General features: G+C 43.8%; 1 protein-coding gene across 6 annotated transcripts in view; it reads right to left on the reverse strand.

Annotated features, from left to right (window-relative positions):
* Positions 1-19443, reverse strand: part of CTPS2 (CTP synthase 2) — a 99550-nt gene that overhangs the window by 5991 nt on the left and 74116 nt on the right. For 4 of the 6 annotated variants that reach the window (XM_045875269.3, XM_045875260.3, XM_064573808.1 and 1 more), the window contains 3 exons: positions 14715-14770; positions 11413-11509; positions 6544-6688 (listed from right to left, as the gene is read on the reverse strand). In XM_045875269.3, coding sequence (XP_045731225.1) covers positions 6544-6688; positions 11413-11509; positions 14715-14770 — 298 coding nt within the window. Of the gene's footprint in view, positions 1-6543; positions 6689-11412; positions 11510-14714; positions 14771-19443 lie in introns of those variants that run through there. The other 2 variants (XM_045875291.3, XR_006790815.3) reach the window with 2 other exon arrangements.

Consider the following 19443-nt stretch of genomic DNA (forward strand, 5'->3'; position numbering starts at 1 on the left):
CCCCCTATATGATTTTTTACAAGACAAAATCAGAATCACCAGCAGTGATTCATGGGAATCTCTATCCTTACAACACTGGCTTGACCTAGGAGACTTGACTGCAGCAATCTACGTGTGGCTCTTTGACAAACAAAAGGTTGGTCATCGTCGTTTGTTTGTCAAAAATTCCTGGTTCCTAGTAAATTCCCAATATAAGAAAATATATATTTCAAGGCACTAGGACAAGATATAGTAATGCCTCATATATCCCACTTTTTATGCCATCCCAGGGGCAGCCGTTAAGCCACTTCTTCTCCATTAACAGAAAGAGGTGGTTGGAATTTAAAAAAATTTTGATGGCCAACCTAGGATTCCCAGCATGCATGAGTTCCTACAATACTTTGTATCAAAATCCATTTCATGTGGAAAAAGCGTGTTTTAAAACAGGTTGCCATGCACACAGTTTTCTCCAAAGCATTGTTACTGCTTTACTTACTTCCTTTTCAAAGAGCCCCTGGAAGCCATAAAATGTAAGAGCAATGGAATAAAAACTTAGTATGCTTTGATGAGTTTTGCACTGAATAGTAAATGGTAGAATACAACCCCAGCAGGGCATTAAAAGCACAGTAGTCTCTATCACTATTAACTCCATCCCTGGCTGGCACCATATCATCAGCACTGCAGTGAACCACCATCAATAAAGAGCACCTTTTAATCAACATTTAATCTCTAAGGGAAGGTGTATTCAAATGTGGTTTATTAGCAGCACTTTACCAAAAAAAGTCTCAAGGTATGCAGTTGGTGACAAACAATGGGGGCAGAGGGGGCGGCACTGATTTAAAAGGTGTTTAAAAAACTTAAAATAGAATCATTTTCTTTTTCCAGTTCACTTTTGCTTGAAATGTAACAAAGGGGAAAAAGTAGTATTTTTATATCAGTTTAAAATGTACAAAGCACCATCTCAACTATTCTTTACAGCAGCCCAAAAGGATGAAGATCCTGAAGTTTAGGAGTAGAGACTTGGGAAAAATTACCCAGTAAGCAGCAAACCCAGAAACCAAATCCATAGCACCTGCTCTACTCGTTCACACTGTCCCCAGAGAAACAAACTATTTGCACCTGTCCGGGAGCAAGAATTTCCCGTCCCCTTTAAGGTACTCCTAGCTGGACTAAGAATCAAAGTGACATGAGACAGATTAACAGAAGAAAATTGGAGGGACTAAAGTTTCTCTTGAGCCCGCAGGGTCTTCATTGCCTTCAACTCAAAACAGTCCACGTGCAGAAGTGGCATATTTTGAGAAGACCTGTCCCAAACCCCTTCAAACTTGAACTAATCTTTATGCCAAACTGGCCCATCTTGGGATGGCCAGCCCTTGGCCCCTACACACCATAGACTGCAAGAACGGCCCTTGGCAACATCAACCATGCAGCCCAAATGTTGAAAAAAAATAGGCAAGGTGATCCCAAGTTTAAAATAGTGCTGGAAAATGCACATCAGATTCATGCAGGGGGAAAAAAGTATCTTACCCTCCTAGTCAAAGAGAAAGAGGTACCCAAGGGGGGATAAGTATGCCTTAGAGGGAGAAATGCACACACTACAATCAATAGAGAGGCCACACCCACCTCCCATGCCCACTGTCAGGAAGTAGCATTCTAACAGGATACAGATTGGCATTCACCTCTCACTAAGCAGTTCAGGAATGTATATCAAGGGCCTCAAAAGTGGTGTGAGCTGAGGCAAAGGCATTAAAAGCTTCTAGGGAGATCGAGGGACTGCAAGCTGTTCCCTAAGGATTTGTGTGCATTTTATTCTCTAAGTCAAAGGAAGCCACTGAGAGTTTTAAACTCCAAAATAATGTAGGAAGATGAACTGAGAAGAGGAAAGCTGGAGGTATAGAGACCAGATAGGAAGCTTTGTAGTAGGCAGGAGATGAAGAAGACCAGAACTAAGGTAAAATTAGTAATAATAATTCCCATTTAGGAGCACCTAGCTGGTTCAATCAGTAGAGTGCGTGACTCTTGATCTCGGGGTTGTGAGTTCAGGCCCCACTTTAGGTGTAGAGCTTCCTTTAAAAAAATAATAATAATAATTTCTATTTAATTTCCCACCATAGACCAGACACTGTGCTAAGTGCTTTACATTTAGTATGAAACTTAATCTTCATTAAGTGGGTACCATGTCAAGAGGGTACCATTACCATGCCCCTTTATAAACTGATGCAGAGAAGAGCGAGGTCACAGAACAGTGATTATAACCATGAACTGAGTCCTATATGGATATAGAGTAAAGATTAGAAGGAAATACTCAAAAACGAGCACAGTGTGTTAGGCTGGTGGGTTTATGGGTCCTTTTTTTCTGTTTTCAAAATTTTCTGTCATGCTACATCTAGAAGTCAACAGAAAACAAAATCTTCCCAAGCTTGAAGCCAGCGTGTCACTTAGAAGGAAACCCAGAAGAGAGTCATGGAAGAGGGACTAGAGACAATGGTGAATGAAAATGGGTGCCTTCTCTCCCTGACTGCCGCCAGGATTCACAAGTAAAAAACGGAGAGATGAGGATAAGCGTGAAGGAGAGAATGGACTCAGAATCTGGGAGCACACGAGGTATCAGGAAATGGAAAGACCTGGTTCTGGGTGTGAACTTCCTTTAAGGGCCCTTTGATTATATAGTAGTTTCAACTTTTGAGTTCGGTCTGAAAAAGTCAAGCAAATAGAGGGAATCACTGAGTAATTTCCCTCCTGTTGATTCTGTACCAGATCCCTTCCTGTTTTGCCAAAGAAGACGATTTCTCTGCACAAAAGGTATATGTTGGGTGGAGGCATGGAATCCAGGATCCTAAAACCTAGAATACAAATGCTGCTCAAATGTCTTAAGATTCTGGTTTTATACTTTAAAGACATGTTACCTCCAAGAGCTGCGTGTCTGCGAACGGCTGACCGAACCCCATCTAAGTTCTTGCTTTCCAACATGGAACGAGCACTGTGTAAGCATGAGAGTTTTACTCTGAGCTGACACACGGGCGTGATAAATGGCAGCGTCATCCAAACTGGAAGCTATTTCTCCACTTGGTGTGTAGTGAGTGAGCCTAAGAGCTCTGCAGGGCAGCCCCAGAGATCCACATGCTGGAAAACAACCTCTGAACCACTTTAGACTCCAATCCCTCTTCTGTTTCCAGTTGCTTAAAAATGCAATTCTGAACAGAGATGATATGCTTTGTTTCTAGATACTCAAGAACCTCACAATTACAAGCACCTTTGTATAGTGTATTTAGTATAAGTCCCCTAAAATTGCCTTCTTACAATCACATGAAACAGTCTCATCCTATTACATGATATGCCAGCAAAACCAGGAAAATGTGCGGTAATCTTTCATACATGGGACAGATTATGTTTCAACACCAGAGGAGAGATCTCAGCAGAGAATTACAAGAATTTCCCACTGGATGTGTTTTTTCTAAAACTGGCTTATTAGACTTGTGAAAAAAAGAGTTAACACAGCGGGCGTGAGGCTGCTATCATTAGAAGGGCCTGCTTAGTGGAGTGGGATGGGAGAACGACTCAGGAACTTGGCTTTCAGAATGTGTTCTCCGTTACTAACTGATAAGGTCATTTCACTGGGTGTAGGCTGATGTGCTTTACGGTGAATGCTTGCTTTCCTTCTGAGAGTCTGGAATTTGAGTGGTTGCTAGGTAGAGAATGCCTATGTAACCAGCCCCAATAAAAACCCTAAACTCTGAGTCTCACATGGGCTCCTCTGGGCACAAACATCAGACACATGTTGCTGCATGTTCCCTGCTGAAGGGAAGGTGAGCTCTGTGTGAGCTCTCATGGGAGGAGGGGGCATAGGAAACCTGCAAATAGGTTTCTCCACACCCCACTTACATCTTTTCCTCTTACTGAGCCAGCTGTGTGTGCTTACTGTCAGTGAAGTGAGTTTTAACCATGAGTACCACTATATTCTGATTTCCTTCTAGTTAATCATCAAATGTGTGGGTCGTCTTGGGGGGACCCCCAAAACAAAGGCTTTCAGTTTGATTTTGCATGTACTTCCTGAGCAGCTTATAAAAACCTAAAAAATACTATCCTAAAACTGTTATGCCTTTCTCGAACTGAAGACTGCAAGTTGAAAACCAGGCGGAATTGGTCCTCATAACTGGGTTTCCACTCTATAGACAGCAGAGCAGCCAAGAATTTAGCTCATCAGCTCTAGATCCCAAAATAATATTCTCACCGCAACTTCCCAGGCACTAAAAGATAATTGTTCTCCACAGGCCAGAACGCAGAGGTTATAGTTCAGATGTACTCACTCAAAGCCAAAGATTTTTGTATTCTGGGCTTTAAAGATGTCAGCTGCGCATGTGCCATATAATTACACACCGTCAGCCAATTTCTGGGGAAGGAAGTCACTCTGCTGGTGTTCATATTCCTTGTCACGTTTGTTTGTGATGGATTATAGACAGTAATCTTGTTTGACAGAAATACAGTACCAGCTCAGCTCACATTAGAGCCTGGCCACGAAAGCACTCGTTCGCTTTTCATCGTTCACTCACGCCGCAGAGCTGGGCAGGGAGGAGCTGAAGTGCAAGGTGCCTCTGGAATCTGGGTGTCTGTCACTGGGTCAACTCATGGTCACCATTCTTAGTTGGAAAACCACCCCCACCCCTGCGAGGTGTCAAAATTAGACTAGACTATACCCATCCTCCCCTGCTACCCAAAGTTAGTACTTTAATGGGTACTAAACTACCCCGTGCTCTAGGGAGCCAGGGAGATCACGATAAATAAGGTGTCGGCTGCCCTTAAGAAACACACAGGTTTATGGCTGACACGTAGGAATTCTCTGACCACCGCGGAAGCCTGCACACACTACAATCAATAGAGAGGCCACACCCACCTCCCATGCCCACTGTCAGGAAGTAGCTGGTAACTCCAATACCAGCCTCGGAGTTATATTAAGAAGTCTTGCCTTGTCCTCGAGACATACTGAGTCTTGCTCAGGAGTCCCTAGCAAGCAACCATTTTTCTCAGAAACTGCTGCTAAGCTTTGCCCAGAAACCACCATCCCCCCCCCAAGCCCCCCGCGGGAAGCAGTGGGCCATCTAACACACAGGTGCGCAGTCCGCACAAATTAGAGACGGCTCGTTCTTGGCCGTTGCTGCCAAATAGCCTGACATTATTTCGCCCGGCCATCTAACTTCCTCCGCTGCCACCCTCCTCTTACAGCCAGGAAACCAGTGCCCTGGCTCAGCGGAGCAAGGAGTGATCATTGAGTCAGGAAGACACCTGACAGGGAAATACATAAAGCTGTTCCCGTTTGAAAACTGGCTACAAGAAATGAGAGAGCTGTGAGCTTCTCCGCGCAAGTAATGTCACAAATAAGCAGGCTTGTGTAACACAAGCACACGCACACACACCAGACACAGATCCTGGCAGCTCTCGACTGCAACATCACCAGGGTTATTTGCTGGGATGAGGGTCAGCAAAGGTAATCTTCTAAATGGCATATATCCGGTTACTGCGTTTGCAACCCTTCATAACCCCTCTATGATTCTGGCTAGTTCCATCCACTTTTAAAGTTATTGCATCCAATATTCTTGCAGGAGAAGAAGTAAAGATATAATAAATTCTCCCCAAACTAATATTTAAATGTAAAGAAATTTTAATGAAAATCCCTAAGGGATTTTTTTTTTTATTTGAACCCAATTTTTAAAATCGTTGCATAATTCATCTGGAAGAATAGCAAAATATATTTTTTAAAAAGTTAAATAATGGGCATAGGGGGGCTCCTGGGTGGCTCAGTCATTAAGCGTCTGCCTTCAGCTCAGATCATGATCCCAGGGTCCTGGGATCGAGTCCCGCGTCCAGCTCTCCGCTCGGCCTGAGGCCTGCTTCTCCCTCTCCCACTCCCCCTACTTGTGTTCCCTCTCTCACTGTGTCTCTCTCTGTCAAATAAATAAATACATAAAATCTTTTAAAAAAAAAAACTATAAAGACTATATAAAGTCCTTCTTTAAAGATCTAGGGAAAAAGAAAACCATGATTACCAACTTAAAAGACAAACAAACCCACTTTCAAAAATTATTTGCAACCTAACAAAGGATTAATGTCCTTTATATATAAAGAGCTTACCAATCAGTAAGATAAAGGATACAATAGCACAACGCAGAGTACTAACCACTATACGATCACGGCAAGGATACAATAGCAAAAGGAAAAATAGTGCAGAGGGTATGAACAGGCTAGTCACAAAAAAACAAATAAATATATAAAATATTTATATATATTCATTAATCAGAGTCACCAAAAGCAAATCCCATTTTTCACTTATCAAAATGACACAAACTTCTAAAATAACACCCAGCATCAGCGTGATTCGGAAAGCTAACATGTCACTGCCTTGGATGTGAAGAAATCATTTTTATTCAGAAAAAAATCAGGATCGGTAAGAAAGAAAAAAATTACTCTTCATTTCAAAAAAGTCCTGTACTGATATTAAATTTCACGAGAACCCTAAAATGTTGATATAAGTGCAGCTGGGGTTGGTGCTGAGAGCAGTAAGCTGATTACCTAGAAGACAGCTTGCATCCCTGTTGCAAGTAGGCATGCAGGCTCCCGGTTGCCGCAAGTAACAGGCCCAGGTATGGAGGGGAAGGCTTCATCGGCCTAGAAGAAAACTCAGGATGGAATTGGACACCAACAAAATAGGGGTGATCTGAAATGAGAATAATCATGATGTGACTGAAGCAGACAAACACGAGAGCTGCTTTAAAGGTCTTATCTTTGAATAAGAAAACGCATCAAATGGTGAGACAATTAACCTGTTACCATCACTGGCAGCTACTCTCACGAACCATCTTCAAGGCAGAATGTCAAACAGCAAAATACATCTCGCTTAATGAGAGATCTGGCATTTTATCTGTGCAAGGTGTTAGAGGGAGAAAAACCAAGCAACATTTTTGAATGGCAAGATGACTTCTGCTTTGCCCAAAGTCCACCTGCTTTTTGAAGGCCCTTCGTAGACGTATGTTGTTTCCATTCCCACAGTATCCCTCACGCTAGAGGCTAGCTGTAGGGCCTTCCGTCCCTTAGCTGGCTTCCGGCCAGTTCCTACAAGGTCGTTTCCTTTACCAAGGGAAGAGTCCCCTGGGAATGCAGCAAGTACGACCGCTTTTCTCGTCACAGCTTTACGATGGATATTAATCAGAGGTGGCAAACATGAAACTGACCTTGCACCCCTATTTCAGCCTCTGCCAACTTATTGCCTGTGAGGACGAGTCTCGGAGTGATAAAGGGATGGCCTTTCAACATGTTAATGGTGGTTGTAGCTCCAGGTGGTAAGAGGTCAAGATACTTTTGTTCTCTTCCTTATACTTTTCCCTACTGTGTGAAACTTTTCCATGAGCATATGTTATTTATATTATCGGGGGCAAATGAAGCAATTTCCAAATTGAAGGTTGTAAAAAGCTCGTACAGGAGCAATTCGAGTTCTCCTAGATGGAATGGAACAGAAAAGTAGCTTTACCCAGCTACTTTTAAACACACAAATCCTCTTTTGGATTGGAAAACATTAAATGGGCAACATTTCCAAATCTGGGTAGAAATTTTACAGGAGTGCAAATTCCTTCCCCCAATCAGAACTCTCAAAAACTATGTTGGTTTTTTTTTCCCCCCAGATTAGGAAGCAACTTCTAATTAGAGATCAGGCAAATCTCTAATCCCATAATTACTATAGTACAGAGCATGGTTGTCGCTGTATTCCCTACTTTAAAAATCATTTTAATTGCTATGTATATCAAACCGAAGATGACAGAATATAAGTTTTATAGGGGGAGTAAATATAACTTTAAAGCTTTCAACGAGATGCTTTATCAAATGATCTAAAAATCTAGTGTGGAATTCAAAATCACAAATCCCCATCACTTACCGCTGGAGACCCAAAGCTCCTACTACAATAATAAGGAAATGATGACTGGACGGAAATGTCCACTCTCGTAAGGTTATCACTGAAAGCTTTGCGATACAAAATGGTAGCTCTTAGCCACATGTGGCTATTTAAATTCATTCAAATTAATTGAGCACATATCAAGTGTTCAATAGCCACACGTGGCTAGTAGCTACCATATCAAACAGGACAGAATAGTCCATCATTGCAGCAAGTTTCACTGGACAGCTCTGAGTCCAGAAAAATCCAGTGTAGAAATCTTGTACATCGCATCTAGGAAGAAGCCTCCTTGAATGAGAGGGACACTCAGGTATGAGAGGTTGGCGAAGAGAATGCCACCTTCTCCCAGGAACGTGTCCCCTCAAGAAAAGAAGAAAAGCAATCATCCACTCTTAGAAAAGAAATGAAGCAATGTAGCTTTAAATTTCAGATGCAATGAATCTTACAGCACAGCATCTAGGGATGTCTTTGAAAGACACAGACGGTAATTGTGCTTTTGTACAACTGCAGCAGAAGCTACACAAAGAATCGTGTCATGGCCAGGGACCAAAAAATATCTGAATGAATGGACCACTGTTCTGAATCGCTTTCTCCAAGAGAATCCCCTATGCCAATATGAGGAAAGAAATGAAAAGTTTTTATTTTGATGGTGTTCTATCAGTCAGATAAAGTATCTTTGAAATAGTGCTCTTAATTGCTTTGAATCACGTTCTGACATTATACTAATCTCAAACTTTGTTGTTCCTTTTATTTATTTTATTATTATTATTTTTTAAGATTTTATTTATTTGACAGAGAGAGACACAGCGAGAGAGGGAACACAAGCAGGGGGAGCGGGAGAGGAAGAAGCAGGCTTCCCACGGAGCAGGGAGCCCGATGTGGGGCTCGATCCCAGGACCCTGGGATCATGACCCGAGCCGAAGGCAGACGCTTAATGACTGAGCCACCCAGGCGCCCCTTTGTTGTTCCTTTTAGAACTCCTTTAGGAAATGTAGACATTCACAGAAATGCTTCTAAGGGGTAGCCAAGATCAGAATCTTCTGGGGAATTTTCCTTAATAAAACGAATTTCCTTGCAATTGGCTTTTTAAAAAAAATGGCAGGATTTTACAGCGTCTCTCGTTTCCTTTCCAACCCGCATTCAAAAGTGTCAATGGGAATCTAAATCCGTGCAATGAAAGAGGCATCTAAGTATTTGCTCACAATAATGAGAGCCAGGAGAATTAAAAGAAAGTAAGTACTTGAATGAAGTAAGCAAACAGCAATGTGCTTATGAAATTCTCTGCCCTCTCACACACCAGAAAGATTTAAGAGACTTCAACCCTGACCAGTGATCCACACTATAAAAATTCTAAAGGATGGGCATTTCCATCAGAGAGACTATAGGAAATACATCCTCATCTTCTAATTCAAAACTTCGGGCATGGACTGATAATGTTAGGTGGCGTGTCCAGTGCAAACAAGAGGAACAGTAACATCTACCGAGGGGGTAGCAGGACCTGGTTTGGCTCCAGCCCCACCTGTGATGAGCTAGACATCTCTATAAAGTGGGAATAACATCACCTGTCTTCCAAGTTACATAAGGCACGCAGAGTCCCTAGCAAGGGGTCTAGGCAGAAGCATCTAGTGAGTGTGCCCTCAGTATCCACTGCTTTCCTTCTTTGAGGGTCCAGGTAACATGTCACTGCATTCAGAGAAGCCCTCGCCAACTTCAATTCTGCTCCCTGCTTGGGACTCCTGAAGTACCTGAACAGATTCCAGACAGAAAAGGAAAGGGGCAGAGAAAAGGAATTTGAAGTAGCGGATGGTGACATGGGCTCAGATGGTAAAAGAAGTAGGAAATTTAGAAGAGTAAGTCCAGAATACCTGTAGCCTAAAGAAGACAGGTTGAAAAGGTAGGTTCTAGGAAATCATGTTACCGTTTTTACAGTATCCTGTACAAACTAAGCATTTGATAAATGAGCGTGGCTTGTCCACCGAATTTGTGTCACATGTACTGCACACTCAGAGCCCTGTCCTCGTTAGGAGGTGCTGCCGAGGGGAGAGCCTGGAGGCAGGAAGGAGCTTTAGGAGGACCCTGGGTCGGAGTCACCACGCGCTGGGGATGAGGGTGAGAGGGATGGGAATGCAATCGCAGCTCGATCTTTCTAGAGACAGAATCTACAGGACTTGACAACCGATTTTAAGTTGGGGGTAGAGAGGGGAAGAAGAACTAAATAAGGCCGATTTTAAGCCTGATGGTCTAGGACAGGGGTTCCCACCCAGGGGCGAATGTGCCCCTCAAGGACATTTGGCAATGTCTGGAGATGGTTTGGGGTGTTGTGACATTGGGAGGTGGGGACGATGTTACTGGCATCCGGTAGGTAGAGGCCAGGGATGTTGCCCAATATCACACAGTGCACAGGACCGCCCCCACCACAAAGAATGATCCCCCTCCCAATGCCAATGGTGGCGAGGGTGAGAAACCCTGAACAAGGAGATTGAGCATGACTTAGCAGAAATAGACGGGAGGAACAGCTAGTTTGGAAAGCATGTAACTTAGGTTTAAATAAGTTGAGCTGGGATTGCTAGGAGAACATCCAGATAGACAAACAGGTCAAGCAGGCACCAGAACATGTTAAGTTCAAGTCAGTTAAATGAAGTATATATGTGTGGGTCTACAACAGGGGTTGGCAAACACTTCTGTTAAGGGCCAGGTAGTAAGTAATGTTCGAGAAAGAGCTGGGACCAGTGGTAAGCATGGGCTTACTATGTATTTGCAGCTCTGAATGAGAATAGTGTCCTTGTCCTCTGTCTCATCAATAATGGTGTATGGTTTGTGCCTAGGCTCTTGAGGGTGTCCCAGCCTCCACACAAACAACTTCTTCAGCGATCTTTCCCAACAGAAATCCCTATCCCTTTGTGCCGTGTTTGGTCTCACTAAGAACTTCTGTGGGTGCAGTGACTAGTGTTCAAAAGTTAAACGACTGGCCCACACTTGACCTGGCAGACTCCAGGTAGAATGAGGGGCCGGGTCCCACACACAACAGATGTCAAAACCAGTCACAAGTAGGGACGAGGGCACTGGGCCATTCTTCCTCAAAAGAGGGAGAAAGCAGAGTGCTACTCAATAGTGGGCCGCCTGCCTTTTCCAGAGCAACTAACCTAGAGGCTAGCAACAGGAGAAGGCCCAGAAAGGGGGCAGGGATGGTGAGGAAGCATACTGCTAGTAGAACTGGTAGACCCGGAACAACGTATCATTTTCGCGTAGATTCAGACTAGTGGGCCCCCAAATGATTAGAATTATAAGTGGTCTGGTTTTTTTCATGTACTTTATATTTAGTCATATTATTTCTATTTAGTTGCATATTATTTCAAAGGAGAGAGGAAAAGGAGAGCAAACAAAACGAGTCTCAACTTATGGCTTCACATATAACGACAAATTATACCTTCCTATATAACAACAAAATGACGTTAGGTTACCATGAAAATTTTCAAAAACAAAGAGCCACTTACTTGCCAGTTCAATGATTTCCATCCTCTGTCCATCGACATCCTGACCTACAAAACTTAAGTCATTCTGCTCCAACTGACTGATCAGGCTTGGGTTCACCTGGAAAAACAAGAAATTAAGTGCCTTTGGGCACCAGAGCCATAGAGACATATCAGCCTATGAAAATGTCCTCCATCAGTTGGGTGGGTTTTCCATTTCAGTGATGCTCTTAACTAGTGGTTAATTTCTATATCCCACCCCCAAAGCCTATTTTTAAACTCAGGATGAACCTGAGAAACAGTCTAATCACAGCCCCTAAACCTGAGAGGCCCACCTTCTGTTGCTCAAAGATGAGATTCAAAAAGTAGGACTGTGACACAGATATTCTGACTTGGAAACTTGAGATTAGCTATTTATAGCCATCACCATATTTGCTTCTTCCCTTGAGTTATGTGTAATTAACTGTTTCTCCCCCAAATCACAAATCTGCTTGAGGACTGAAACGATCTTATTTCCCTTGTGACTAACCCTAATGCTTTCTTCACATATAGTTACATAAAAGCTCTAAGGATTAGAAGCTTGAAGCAGTTCTTCTGCTAGAATATTGGTTATAGATGACAACCCAACGGCCTGGTGCTCAGCCCCTTCCCTCATTCTTCGCATCCCTAGTCCTTTCCCAAACTCTTCAGCCTCTTCTTCACAGAAATCACTAACTCATCTAAAATCAAAGTGGGGTCCACCTGTCCTCCTCAATCTTAACCCCATATGTTTTTATTTTATTTTTTAACATTAGGCTAGTTCTCATAATTTGTAATTATTTTTCCTTTTTTTAACAGCTTTATTGAGAAATAATTCACATACCATACACTTCACCCATTAACAGTGTACAACTCAATGGTTTTTAACACATTCACAGAGGATTTCAGCCATCGCCACAATGAATCCAAGAATAGGCCCTATCCCCTCTAACCATCATCCCCCTAATCCCATCATTACCTCCCCACCAGTCCTAGGCAACCACTAATCAACATTCTGTCTCTTTAGATTTGTCTGTTCTGGGCATTTCATGTTAATGGACCCATATAGTATGTAGTCTTTTGTAACTGGCTTCTTTCGCGAAGGATCATGTGTTTTAGGTTCGTGTCTATAGTAACATGTATCAATATTTCATTTCCTTTTATTATCAAACAATTCCATCGTATGGATAGACCACATTTCATTTACCCATTCATCAGTTGATGGACATTTGGGGCGTTTCTACTTTTTTTTTTTTTTAGCTATTATGGATAATGCTGCTTTGACCGTTTGTATACAAGTTGTTGTGTGCATGCACGTTTTCATTTGTCTTGGGTTATATATCTAAGGATGGAATTACTGGGTCATATGATAACTCTGTGTTTAACTTTTTGAGGAGCTGCCAGATGATTTTCCAAAGTGGCCGCACCATTTTACATTCCTACCAACAATGTGTCATCACCAACACTTGTTATTATCTTTTTTCTAAAAGATTTCATTTATTTAACAGAGAGAGAGCACAAGCAGGGGGAGAGGCAGGCAGAGGGAGAGGGAGAAGCAGACTCCCCACTGAGCAGGGAGCCCCACGCGGGGCTCGATCCCAGGACCCCGGGATCATGACCTGAGCCGAAGGCAGACACTTAATGACTGAGCCACCCAGTTGCCCCAATTATCTGTCTTTTGATTATAGCCAGCCTAGTGGGTATGAGGTGGTATCTCTTTGTGGTTTTGATTTGCATTTCCCTGATGATAAATGACGTTGAACACCTCACCTCTTCATTTGCTTATTGGCCACTTGTGTATCTTTTTTGGAGAGATGTCTATTCAGAATCTTTGCCATTATTTAATACTCAGTTGTAAGAATTCTTTATATAGTCTAGATAGAAGTACCTTATCTGATATCTGATTTCATCTGTACTTATTTTATCTGTTACCTTATTTTTTGTCCTGTCCATTAGAATGTAAGCTCCCTAACAGGAGAGAGACTGTGTGTCTTTCCCCCTTCCATCTCTAGTGTATATCAGGTATGAAATAAGTATGCAGGAATGGATGGCCACACCATTGTGTGCACAGTATTTCTTACACCTCCTGGCTACCACCTAGGCAAAGCAGCTCAATAGTTTCTGGTCCCACCAGCTGGGCCAGTTCCCAGTGGAAAGAAGACCAAAAATGGCCTCTACTCATCAAATTGCTCCCTAATTGTAGTGACACTGTTGGTAGCCTACCCGACATCGATTCCCATTGGTCCTCCCTCCAAACAGAACCCTTGACTTTCCGGCATCTACGCCACCCCCACAGGACTCATGGGACTCCATCTCCCCCATTCTAGAAGTTGGCCCTGACCAGTCTAAGCCAAACATGATAAACCTATCCCTATAGGCTGATGAATAATGCAAGAGCCCAGGTTTAACCCTGGTTTAGCTTTGCCCTTGCAACGGTTACTAGTTCACAGGTGGGCAGGTAATCTATACTGATCCAATCAGGCTGAAGAAAAACTTCCATGTCTAAGAGAGATGCGTGTTGCCTCAGCTGCGGCTGGTAAACACCTTGCAGCTAGGAGAGAGACCAGCCTAAGGGCAAAGCAAACACACAGAAAAAGGTAAGGCCAATAGAATCCCAGAAATAGTTGAAGCCCTGATCATACCATGCCTGGAGCCTACTCAGCCTCTGAACTACCTATTACCAGATATAACAAATTTCCTTATTGTTGAGGCTGGTTTGAGTGAATAATGAGCAGGGATTTTGATTCTAACTAACCAAAAGCATCATAATTGATACTCCACTAACCCTGGTATAGACAGCCCGCATGTTGAGGAACCTATGCTTGTCATGTGACAATCTCAACGATAACTCTTATTAATCATGTGACACTAAGCCTCATGCTCAATGTAGACTTCCGAAGAGGTTCCCAAATGAAGAATCCGTTATGTGATAGCCAGAGATGCCTCCCTATCCCGAGAGGCATATGGTTCAGAAGATGTAAGTTCTCTTTTCCCAAACCTGCCAAAATAAAGGGCAGGGGGTTAAGGATAAGGATGATGGCCTTATCTTGGTCTAGGAGACAACAGTTAGGGTAACCTAGAACCCTGATGTGTCCTATGTGCAGATATGTAAGATTTTGCCTTTGAAAAGCCAAGAAGGGAAGAGTGTCCCCGTCCCAACTGCCCTCCTCTGGTAAATTTGGCATGACTCCCCTGAGCCCGATGGATAGCACCGAGCTGGACACCTTTTCCAGAGGTCCACCTGTAATCACTGGAATTCTTCGAACTAAGCATCTACATTCCACAGTAATTCAGTGTGTAGGCCATACCTCATACCGATGTCTGTGTCTTTCTTCTATAAAAGGGACATCACCATAAAGTTTCCCTGTAAAGATACAAGAATGAAATTAATATCAAAGTAATCAGCTTTGGAACCACATCCAGAGCCTATGTGTGGAGGATGTCTCTTTGACCTCTAGCCATGTATCAGAGGCCTAAAAATTACCTGGACTCCAGATAGTCATCTAGATGTTCTTCTCTTCCAGTACAGAACAGCAATAGCTTTTGGAAACCCTGAAGCAATTCTCAAGTAAGCCATCAGCACTGCATAAAGGGAAGCCCTCTGTTATACAAGTCCACCATGAAGCCCAACAGATGGGCCGTCCTTTTCCACACCTGCCTGCACTAAGTACTGAGAGGCGGAGTAACATCTGAGCACCGTGGCTCCTGTGCAGACTCCTAACAGGGCTCATTTTACAAAAGAAGAAAATGAAACCGAAAGCATGGAAATGAAACTGAAGGACTTGCCCAAAGCCCCGCCCACTGGCAGCACAGTCCGATCTTGAGCCCAGGACCCCTCACACCTGGTCCGCACTTGTTCCACCACACCAGCTGCCTCTGTGTACTGGCCAAATTGGTTTACACCCTGCCTTAAAAATATGCCTGTCCTTTGACTCTAAAAATTTGGCCTCTAAGAATTTACCCCTGAAAATAGAAACGAAGACAGAGAGTTCACCACGAAGATGTGCACTGCTTCGTTCTTTAACAGCGAACAGCTGGAAACAAGCTGAGCAACGGGCACGGTGATCGGGGGGGGGGGCGTCCAGTGACTGCGGTGTCACGTGGATGGCAATGGCATCCATCACCAGACCCCTCTCAAGAAGAGCCCCCCCCATCATGTGGAGCAGCAGGATGCACTAGCACCTTATGACGCAGGCCCCTGGCACACAGCCAAGGCAGGAGAAGACCTGCCACCAGCGCTGGGACACCTCGCCGAACTCCAACAGAATCGGGAGCAGGGCTCAGTTCCACAGGCAGGGGATTGTCAGACTCTCTGAGACGCCATAAGGCTGCGGAGCAGAGAACCAAGAGAGACCAAATGCCTCGTGTCTTCTCTCAGCTTTTGACTTGGATAAAGAAAGCACAAATCGGTTGCATTCTCCGATGACTCGGTATGATCATCTATCACGACTGAACTTCTATTTTGCAATTTTGTCCATGTAGACCCAGCTCCCTGGGGGTGATGTTAGTCATAGTGAATATTTACCACAGGCGTTCTAGAAAAATTGGAAATCGTGGGGACGGGGAGCTACTTTGAGAGAACTCCAACGTGCCACCAAGAATGCGGTCATTCAAGACAGAGCCTTTGTACTCAAGCTATTGGTTCATAAAAATGAAAGGAAAAATGGAAACTAATAGCACAATGATGAACCAGCTGGAAAAAATAGAAGCATATGCGTCATTGTGAAGTTACAAGAAAAATCATTTGAAAGCTCTGGACCTAACTTGGAGAGGATCCTGATTCCCTTAGGACCTCTGACTTTGTGATTGATCTTTTCTTCCTATGGTCCAAAATTTCTTCTCTGCTTTCTCCATTACAACAGATGACTTCGAAATCCAATAATAGAGTCAAAATACTAACAGATGGTGAAGAAAATGGCAAACATCTCCGAATTAGGATATAAGGAATTATATCTTCAAGTCATCAGGACTAGCAGGATATAGCGTGACCTTTTGAAGCTAGATGGCCTGCGCATACTGCCTGGCTTAAGGCAAATTTTGTGTTTGCGAAGATATTGCAAATGTGACAGGAAGACAGGGCTGTGTAATGACTCTGGAACCAGGCCACCTGGCTCTAAATTGCACTACACCATTGAATGGATGTGCGGCTTGGGCAAATTATTTCACCCCTCTGCCTCACTTCTTCATCTGTAAAATGGGGATTGTGATAGTCCTATTTCATAGGGTTGTTGTGAGGATTAAACAAAGCGCTTGGAACCGTAAGTAAACCACGTGACTGCTAGTGTTATCTCTAGACTATGAAATCCAAGTAGAAAGAATGGAAGCCAGAACCTGAGCTCTATAAGATAATGGACAAGATAAGGACCCATCCCCTCAATTCCTGCAACCAGTCAACTGGTGTCTAGCACAGAAGCAGGTACTTAATAAATATTTGTTTAGGAGCGCCTGGGTGGCTCAGTTGGTTAAGCGTCTGCCTTCGGTTCAGGTCATGATCCCAGGGTCCTGGGATTGAGCCCTGTGTTGGGCTCCCTGCTCCGTGGGGAGCCTGCTTCTCCCTCTCCCTCTGCTGCTCCCCCTGCTTGTGCTCTCTTGCTCTCTGTCAAATAAATAAAATCTTTAAATAAATAAATAAATAAATATTTGTTTAATGAATGGCTCATTCTCTCTCTATATATATACATATATGGTATATAATGAAACGTTTTCAGGACTTTGGAAATATTGTTTCATGCAGTTAAATTCTTCCCTGATCACTTACAGATCTGTCAAGAATGAATTTATAAAACTAATGCATTGCCCTATCCATGAAAAAAATTAAAATTTCCTTTATAACTGTATGTTGAGAGTCAACTCAGAATGTTACCTGTCCAATTCTATTTGAAAAAAAAAAAAACAACAAAATAAAACCAAGACTGCTCATTCCGGGGCCTTGGCCCCAGGGATTCTGATTTGGTTACTCTCAGGAGAGGTCCTGGGCATGTGGGTTTTTACAAAGCACCACGAGCGACTCCAGGTGCATTCCGGATTAGGCACCACTGATCCATATTGTCGCTGAAAGTGCTGTAGGAGGACAATCAATGACCATCAGTGACAAGGCAAGCCACTAGCTGCCGCTGACTGCAGAGTGTATCTGGGTGTGGAGTGAAAAGACTGAGGGGTAGATACACCATGTTGTGAGGAGCAGTTCTCTGGATGGATTTATCAAGCACTCGTGCCCTGCGATGATCTTAGGCACAGAGGGAAATCCTCAACAAAGCGACACAGTCTTCTTTTCTATCCTAGTCTTTCTGGAGGCAAAATCAAATGCAACAGAGATTAACTGCACATAAGCTTCATGTTCCCTTAAGAAGCAAGTGGGGGGGAGGCGGTGTCTGGGTGGCTCAGTCGGCTAAGCATCTGCCTTGGGCTCGGGTCGGGTCCTGATCCGGGGGTCCTGGGATGGGGCTCCCCAGCATCCAGTTCCCTGCTCAGTTGGGAGTCTGCTTCTCCCTCTCCTTCTGGTCCTCCCCCTGCTTGTGTGCACGCACACACACTCTCCCTCGCTCTCTTTTTGAACTGTACACTTAAAAATGGTTAAGACGGGGGATGCCTGGGTGGCTCAGTCGGTTAAGCATCTGCCTTCAGCCCAGGTCAGGATCCCAGGGTCCTGCTATTGAGTCCCACCCCGGGGTCCTTGCTCGGCAGGGAGCCTGCTTCTCCCTCTCCCTCTGCTTGTGCTCTCTCTATGACAAATAAATAAATAAAATCTTTTTTAAAAAATGGTTAAGATGGTAAATTTGATGTTACGTGTATTCTACCACAATTAAAATTTGAAAAAGTAAAAGGCTATACAACCCCATTCTTGCCCCCACCACTCACTCTTCCCCTAACTTACCCTTTATCCAAACCTCCCATCCCCATCCTTTGCAACTTGGCTTTTGTTCCTGTTATTTTACTGAACTGCTCTCAGAAAAAAATGCAGCAGATGTGTCTTCAGCTGGGACATGAGTAACTCCCCCTTTCCCCATCTGTGACCTTTACTCCTTCCCCATTTACTAGCTCTTCATCCTCAACTGGGGATACCTGCCCAGAACCGTACCCTCCCTTCTTCCCCCACTGTCACTCCTGAAAGCCATCCCCCCTGTGCTCTTGACCCCCATTCTGTATCTTCTGAACCTTATCTTCCACCTGGTCTCCACATTTCCTATTTCCAGGGGGCTAGAAGAAATCACCCATGGCATGTCCAAAAGGTAAAATCATTACCTGATGGGCTTTGTCACCTCTTCCCTCTAGGCAGAACTGCCTCGCCTTTGCCCAAACATCTTTTTTTTTTAATAAATATTTTTATTTATTTATTTGAGAGAGAGAATGAGAGAGAGAGAGCATGAGAGGGGGGAGGGTCAGAGGGAGAAGCAGACTCCCTACCGAGCAGGGAGCCCGACGCGGGACTTGATCCCAGGACTCCAGGATCATGACCTGAGCCGAAGGCAGTTGCTTAACCAACTGAGCCACCCAGGCATCCCTGCCCAAACATCTTTTAACTGCTGTACCAATGTCTCAATTTGACTCACTTTTAAGACTGCCTGGAACCGTGCCCTGGGCTAATTAGGCACTACAGGGGCTAGAGTTCGCTGTGTATGTGCAAGGAGCTGCTGGTGTTTGTCTACTTCAGAGATCCCAAGAGGCTGCCCAGGGTATAGAATATTTGGTGTATTTGGCTTGCATGGTGTTGGCAAACACACAGTGTTTTAAAAATGAATAAGTTGCCAACATTTAGAAACCAGGAGATTTCTCATAAAACTCCAGATTTCCAGATTCTCTTGAAAATTTAGAAGACTGGCAACAGTGAATCCACAGTTCTTCATGCAACTATCAGTTTGAGCGGTTACTCCTTTGAGGGGTCAAGTGCTTGTCACTTTGCCCCAGTCCCCACCACTCCCTACCACCTCTCCAACACTTGGAGAGCATTGAGCTTAAGCTGTGGCATTTCTTACACCTGGCTGTTGGACTCGTTTGCATTCCAGCCCAGTCCTACCAGCCCAGCTGCTCAGTCCTTTG

Source organism: Mirounga angustirostris, unplaced genomic scaffold (genome assembly GCF_029215605.1).
Source record: "Mirounga angustirostris isolate CCGP_5_RB_7025 unplaced genomic scaffold, mMirAng1.0.hap1 SCAF_11, whole genome shotgun sequence".
NCBI lineage: Eukaryota > Metazoa > Chordata > Mammalia > Carnivora > Phocidae > Mirounga > Mirounga angustirostris.